This window comes from Phaethon lepturus, unplaced genomic scaffold (genome assembly GCF_000687285.1).
Source record: "Phaethon lepturus isolate BGI_N335 unplaced genomic scaffold, ASM68728v1 scaffold20500, whole genome shotgun sequence".
NCBI lineage: Eukaryota > Metazoa > Chordata > Aves > Phaethontiformes > Phaethontidae > Phaethon > Phaethon lepturus.
Window position 1 is genome coordinate 13,427 of NW_010514272.1, and position 7,863 is coordinate 21,289.

Below are 7,863 nucleotides of genomic sequence, written 5' to 3' on the forward strand. Positions count from 1 at the left end.
TTCTTAGGATAAGATCCGCTGGGATGTGCTTGTGAGGGCAGATTGGAACATTATGACTTGGCAGTTTGTCCATACAATGAATGTGTATTCCTGTGTTCAGAGGTACCCTGAAAGCTGCAAGCGTCTTCAAAGCTTCTCCCTTTGTAAGTGAAGTCTTAAATCCTTAAAGCTGAGAGCTGAAACTCTTTCATACTATATATGGCATTTGCGCCAGTGGTAGAAACCGGAGTGTATTTATAACGCTAGTTTGCTGCAGGAATATGGATTGGGAACAAATGTTTGTTTGGGTAAAATCCAACTCCAGGGACTGGTTTTACTGTTGTATGTAAAATCTGTAGCAAGCTTGTAAAAGCAGCAGTTGAAAAATCTAATACGGTCTTCCCCATGGAAAAAACATTATTTTGGTCTAATGTTGTATAGCTCGAGAGTTAATTGTGGTGGTTCACGTAGTAGTCAGTGACCCTGTGCATAACATGCTGTCTGTCACGTTGGAATGTGGGGATGCTCTTACGTTGTTGGCACACGCGGGGATTGCTGGTGTTACTTGTTAGTATGTGCTGCTATTTTCATATTTGTGCCTTTAGTAATACTGCGTAAAAATTGCAACTGTGTTCTTAACAATATTGCATAGCGCTGACATGAGCAAATACAGTCATAAAATGAGCTGAGCTGTTTTACGTACTGCTGACAAATATTAGAATGAAAACAGTTGGCAAAAAAAGGACACAAGTGTCTTTGGGTGTGTTGATTTAACTGTCTCCATTCAGTTCAAGTATTCTGTTTGACATGCCTAGCTTGTTAATCCTTTCTATTGCTGTACAGCTAATTGCTGTATGTTGAGCTTCTGTGGAATAATTACTGTTTGGACTAAGAATGCTCATATCCAAAGTCATAAAAGAATTGGTTTTTATTTTGTTTTCTAAAACTGCTGTCTGTTGTTGTTGAAGGATGTTCAGAAGGAGAGAGAACCTCATGTTTATCTCAGTAAAGAAGAAGTTAAAGAGAAGATACAAAGCTATAATTCATCTGTCACTGATAAATTAAAGATGACCTTGGTAAGTTTTGCATAAGACTCCTGTAATTTTTAATAGGAGCAATTGAACTGTAACTTTGTAGTGCATTATGAATCATTTTATTCTCAGCATCTTATGTGTGAAACTGTCTCTGTTTTAATGGCTTTGTAAGAGGCTCTTTCTTAGATGTGAAAATTAGATCTCATGCCTGAAATGTTTTTATCCATGTACCTCTCTTTATATGAATTGAAACAAAATGTAGGAAGAAAAAAAAGGTAATTTGAAGTGTGTTTAAGATAAATTCTCAGGTGACACTAAGATGGAAATGTGTCAGATGAAAACCCTCAGCTGGTAAACATGAAGATACTTTTACCCTGTTTGTGTAGATGAATTCTTGTCAGGTATTTCTCTGATAAAGGTGCTCAACCAATGAGAAAAGTTGAAAACATGCAATATTTATTATAGCAAGCTTAATTTGTAGTCATACGGGTTTTCAGCACAAGGAGACTTCCTTCCCTCCCCCCCCATAATACAGACAATACAGATAATGGAATGCCTATGGATTTTTCATTTCCAAGGATTGTGGACCAGGACTAAGGCTCAGTCAAGCCCACTGCAGGCCATACTAATAAAATTCGCATCTATCTGCCTAGCAAGCTGTTACTCAGCTGTTGCATCGTCCATTTTTTTTCTGATACGTTACGTATTCCTGTGGGTGTATAGTATGTACAATTTTTGAGATTCCATTATATCCTAAACCATTTAAGTATGACTATGTACTAAAAAGATTTTTGTTATGTGTTTGTATATGGATCAGGACTTACTATGCCTGCAATCAGATTGCCTAAAGTTTTCTAGCTTAGTAAGGTTTGATCAATTTTCCTGTTTTGTCTTTTCGGAAGCAACTGGAATAAATAATTTGAAATGTTGATCAGATTGGCTTTTATTTTGGTTCTTTTTTTAATTGCAACAGCATTTTAGCATCTAAATGCCTTAGACTAATTTGACGAGGACAGCTAAAATGTGGGAGATAATTTCTGCATTTTTGCATAAAATCTGCTGTTAAAGATGCATGTCAGCGGTCTTTTTCACAACATAGTTCTCTGCTAGTGTGAAAACTTATCACTAGTTTGTAGTACCTTTTGCTTGATGAGATCCTAATGCTCTTCAAATTCAATAGTTATTATTAAGAAAAAAATTAATATTCAGCAGAAATACCAGAGAGAATAAATGTCTGAATTATTGAAACAATATCTTTCCTACGAGATGCCACGTATTACCGTGGCATTTCAATTGTGTTCACTACAGAATCACAGAATCATTAAGGTTGGAAAAGACCATTAAGACCATCGAGTCCAACCATCAACCCAACACCACCATGCCCACTAAACCATGTCCCGAAGTGCCACGTCCACACGTTTTTTGAACACTTCCAGAGATGGTGACTCTACCACCTCCCTGGGCAGCCTGTTCCAATGCTTGACCGCTCTCTCTGTAAAGAAATTTTTCCTAATATCTAGTCTGTGACCATTTTAATCTACATAATTACATAATCTACATCCACTAATACGTCACAATTTGTCATTGCTGGTTTTAACAGTTTGATACTTTCCTCCTGTTGCAGAACGCGAATGGGATTTACACTGGCTTCATCAAAGTTCAGATGGAACTATGCAGACCGATCACTGTGCAGTCTTCCCAGAGCCAGGGGAGGTGTGCTCACAGCAATAACGAAACGGCTTTTTACTTGCCTGACGGCTGCGTGAATACCCTTCACATCAGCAGCACCAACACTGTTCGTGAAGTTATTGAGGCCTTGCTCAAAAAGTTTTTTGTGGCTGACAATCCTGCGAAGTTTGCACTTTATAAACGCTGTCACAAGGAAGACCAAGGTATAAGTTAGGCTTGTGGCATTTTGGTAGTGAAGGGGTTTGGGGAGGGAGTCGTGCTATGAGAACATTTGAAATAAGCAGGATGGAACAACTCAGATAAATGGAGGTGACAGTCTTGCTTGCTCTTGTCTTTTTTTCTTTGTGAAAAGTAGCATGTGTAAGAGAGTAAATGATCTGAAGATATTTCAGGATAATTCACAAAAGACAAAGTAACTTCCTAAACCATCTATGCAGATCTCGTGTGCCTTGCAGTCTGTTATGTTTTATTTAATATGCCCCCTTGTCAGGCTCTAAATTTCTGCTAGCCTGATATACTGCAGATTTTTGAGATTAAATTACAGATTTTTTTAAAAAGAGAAACTTTGGTGTCTGTGGATACCTGAAGTCCCTGCATTGGCAGACAGCTCTTGAGGTGATGAGCATCATAGGCATGTGCACGTGTTCACATGGCTCTCTCAGTGCAATGGCTGTTAGAAGTTTGCTGTATATTGTGTTTGGAAATACCAGAATATGCAAAAGGTGTTTTTGGTAAAAAGTACATTTTGCCAACGTTGTGTTCTTGCACTCAGAATCCGTCTTCTTCCATGGACATTGAGAGCAGTTTCAGGAGTTGAGATGGTTCTGGCTGTCAGTCACACCAACCGTGTCAGGCAGGCGGAGTTGTCTTTTAGACTTTGTGTATGAGATTTTAAGCGGAAAAGGTATCAGAATGGTGATACCACAGCTCTGATGTCTTAAATGCTTAGTTAATAGCAACAGATCTGTGTTGTATTTTATTTTTTGTGTTTTTTCTCCTGCATGTATTCAGATGGTGTACTGTGTTGCCTAGAGGCCATTTCATTCCTATGTGAATGTAGTGTTGCACTGTTACCATCAAGTCATCTGCTCAACTTCTCCCTAAAACTCATTTGCTCAGAACCAGTGTATAGACTAATACATAGACAGTATGTAGAATGTGTAAATTTTGTGGCTGCACATGCAAATCTCTGAAATTTTCCAACATTAGCTAGTGTCAATTATTCAAAGCATTTGAAACATCATTAGTAAAGATGATAATTACTGTGGTTTTCTTCTCCTGCAGTTTATACATGCAAGCTGTCAGACAGAGAACACCCCCTCTACCTGCGTTTGGTGGCAGGCCCCAGAACAGAAATGCTCAGTTTTGTTCTACGTGAGCATGAAACTGGAGAAGTCATGGTACGTTACACTCATGCTGGTTTTGTGTGTTTTTTTAACTTCATGGATGAGTGGGCTTCTGTTTGATCCGCGTTGACAAGACGATCCATTTTTTGGAAGCTGATTTTTTTTTTTTCTTGTAACATTTACTTTGTGCCTTTTGTCAATGTTTCATTTGCGGTCAGACTGACCTGTTGTTACTTGCAGAACAAAAAACATTTTAAAAGAGCGAAGTGTTTTCAGATCCCTAAGATTTGCAAGGAGGGTCCCTGATACTGTTTCAGTTTGAAATTGTTTTGAGTGTCTGAGGTTTTGTTTGAAAATACTGTATATATAAATTATTCGTGTATTTTCTGTTCATCTCACGCATCCTTTTATCTTTTTTTCTTCGCAGTGGGAAGCTTTTAGTATTCCTGAACTGCAAAACTTCTTGCGTATACTGGACAAAGAGGAAAATGAGCAACTGCAAATCTTAAAGAAGCGTTACGCAGCTTACAGAGACAAACTTGAAGAAGCCCTTGGTGGGGTGTGGAAACCTGGTTAAAAGGGGGCCAAAGGACACTCAGGAAAAACGCACGCTACCAAATGTCAGTATAGCATGCCAAACCCAATGTACAAAGAGCAGCAGAGAGTAGTTTTCTTTATTCAGAAGACTGTTTTGTGATGCCAAGGTACCTGAATTTTGCTATAGACTTAGTTCCATAAGCCAGGTCACTTAGCATCTTGCACCCACAAGTAAGGGATTCTGCATGTTTGTACATCAGTTTGCAACCCTCTGTGTGCCTAGAGAGTTTTCCAAGTTACCTTGGTGCAAGCTGTGAAACTGTAATCAATTTTATAGAATGCTATGAAATAAGACTTTATTTTTTTTCTTCTTTGCTTTAATGGTAGCTTTACAAGTAAGGATGTGCAAATTAATGGGTTAAAAAAATGAGTAAAACTGTCTGGACAAGAATTAGTTGGAGCACTATCTTTGAGATTAAATTGATTTGCACTACCTTTCTGTTTTCAAATAGTTACTGTATGATTTGTGAGAGACCTGTTGTAGATGGGAAGGCATATGAGATCTTGTGGTTTGGTCTGTGAAATTTGTGGAAGGCTTTAAAGCGGCCTTTCTGGGGAAGGTAGAGAGAAAGTTGAAAAGAAGGTAAGAGTTGAGGAAGGAGAACTGAACAGCTGGCAGAGGAGGACTGGTTTTAAATGGAAATAGTATTTATACAGAGGAAAGTTGAAATAGTAATTCTACAAGATTAAAGCTTTAGGATGTTATAATATTGTGAATAAGTTTTATGTTTTTTTTAACTGCATAAATCCACACTGGAAAAGAAATAAAGATAATAGAAATAATGGGAAAGAATGAGAGGCAACAGCTAAATAAGAATGGAAAAGGAGCTGCACATGCAAGTCATTACTGGAGAAGCTGGTTCCATAAATGTGTAACGGGGGTTTGAAAAGTGCAGCAAAGCTAAAAGGTGGCTGCTTACTTGAATTCTGAGAAGTGGACAATGTCTCAGATAACTCTGTGAGAAATGCCCATCTAGTGAGTGTTTAGATATAAGCTATAAACTACAGATGCATTTGGTCTTTATTGTAAGTCAGATCTTTCCTCTGGCTCAGCGATCCATTTTTAGGCTGGATAATTTTGAATTACCATATCTGAAAGACAAAAATAGCTTCCTCTGCTTCTTTGTTTGTTAAAGGCTCAGTCAGGCAAAGAATGTAGAATTTCTTATTCATGTTTCCAGCTTAGCAGAAGATTAAAGTTTATTGGCTGTGTTGGTGACTGAGCTTAGTAGCTCTTGCTTTCAGTAATTCAGAAGTTTTTTTCCTTACGGTTTTTAAGTTCTTAATTGAAAAACTGATTACCAAATTCTGCAGACTGCTGATTTACTTGATTTAAAAGTAGGAAAAATGTAGCAAGAAAACTTTTTACTTTACTGTAAATATAATTTGTTGTTCTTTCAGAGTTATTTATCTAAAAAAGCACGTTCAAAAGAAACCAAAGAAGTGGGTGTGCAATAGAAGCATGAGGCAGATTTGAGTAACTGATACTTTAGTCATTATCATGCCAGAGAGGAAATGAGTTCTATACTGGGGGGGGGGGAGGAGGAGTGCTAAGGATATAAGAGCAGCAGAGGTTGGTGGGGCGTTTTTCCCCCCACTCTTAGGGTGCTCGTTTTAAATTCCCAAGGAATTCTTAAAACTTTGGTGACATCTAATGGATACTGTGTGAAACTCCAAGATGCTTCTGTTCTTCTCCTTAATTTGATGTAATTGTGCCTTTGTTTCCTTTCCTTGGTAGGACTTTTTTTTTTTTTTAAACTATTCACAGGTGGTTTATTTGGTAAAAAGAATTTGCAAACTTAATGAGACAATCATAGTGTTTTAAAGTGTTAAGAGAAATTAAGAGTAGGACTAACTATAAAGTATATATAAGGCATATCTTGTTTGTTCTTTAATTTCACATGTAACATTGTAGTGCATGTGTGAGTTAGTAACATTATCCTCAAGTGAGACACTTTATAATGGTTCAGGGATGCTTTTATGTTTTGTTACAATTTGTTTTTCTATGAATGCAGCAGCATGTCGGTGGATAGTCTGTTAACATCTACTTAATTTATGTATCTGCCCATAACTATGTAATCATTACATAATCGCTGTCAATATTGAACCATTTGTTGCTCAGATTTAAACACTGTTTGAGTCTAAAGTGGAGTATAAAAGTATGTGAATTTTGTTTTTACTTGAACTAAACTATCAGTCTTTTAAGTAGGCGCATCTACATTTACTTTAGCCAAAAACCTCAATCAGTGTTGTATGCACTATGAGTCTTGATTTGGGGTGAAGGGGGTGGGGGACCAAGATAAACCTCTATTTTAATTTTGTCTTAGTCCACAGTTAATTATTGTTAAGATGTCGTGTGCGGGGTTAATTTTTTTCTTTTTTTTTTTTTACACACTGGCAATTACAACAGCTTTAATTTAAAAGAAATGGTCATGCCTAGTCAGTTGTTATCTTTTTTTAAATTAATTTTAGTATCAAATTGAACTGTCAAAGCTTTTGTTGCAAAACTGTTTTCATTTCATTATATGATGGTACCAGAATAATTAAATGATATGAGCGGGGGGAAAGGGGAGTGCAGGGAAACATTAAATTGTATGTCTTTAAAAACAAACATTTAAACTATTTATAATTTTGACAAGCTTAGTTTTATTTTTGTAGGGAAGTTTTTATTCCCCTTAAAGTTATTGCTGAAATGGCAAAAAAGTGATGGTTCCATTATTAAAGTTGAAGTTGGCAATACTTTATGTGACGTGTGTTTGTTTTTTTTTCTGTTACCTGAAGCTTGTGTTGTGATCGCTTTGATGCTGAATGAGACTTCCTCGTAGCAATAAATCGTGTGGGGAGATGCAGCTTGCCTTAAGCATAAATTAAGGTTTGCCTGGAACAACAGATACTTTTCAGCATATGTGTCCCGGTCATACTTGTGTATATATATTTTAATTTTGCTTCCTGATTTTTGGTAAACAATAATACAGAAAAACTTAAAACTAATCGATTTTCACAGAATCATTAAGGTTGGAAAAGACCTCTAAGCTCGTCCAGTCCAACCATTAACCCAGCACCACCATGCCCCCTGAACCGCGTCCTGAAGTGCCATGTCCACACCTTTTTTGAGTGCTTAAAATGAAATTTTCTAAAATACAACCAGGAATAACCCAAATACTTCGAAATTTACACACATACTTGAAAACCACCGTTTTCTTTCCCACGTTTACCTC

General features: G+C 37.1%; 1 protein-coding gene across 1 annotated transcript; it reads left to right on the top strand.

Moving 5' to 3' along the window:
- The first annotated feature begins 949 nt into the window (after positions 1–949).
- RASSF3 (Ras association (RalGDS/AF-6) domain family member 3) lies at positions 950–7,152 on the top strand. The gene is made up of 4 exons (XM_010292525.1): positions 950–1,055; positions 2,638–2,905; positions 3,987–4,102; positions 4,476–7,152. Exons 1-4 carry the CDS (start codon positions 1,047–1,049, stop codon positions 4,623–4,625), a joined length of 543 nt encoding a protein of 180 aa, XP_010290827.1. The 5' UTR covers positions 950–1,046; the 3' UTR covers positions 4,626–7,152.
- The last annotated feature ends 711 nt before the right edge of the window (positions 7,153–7,863 follow it).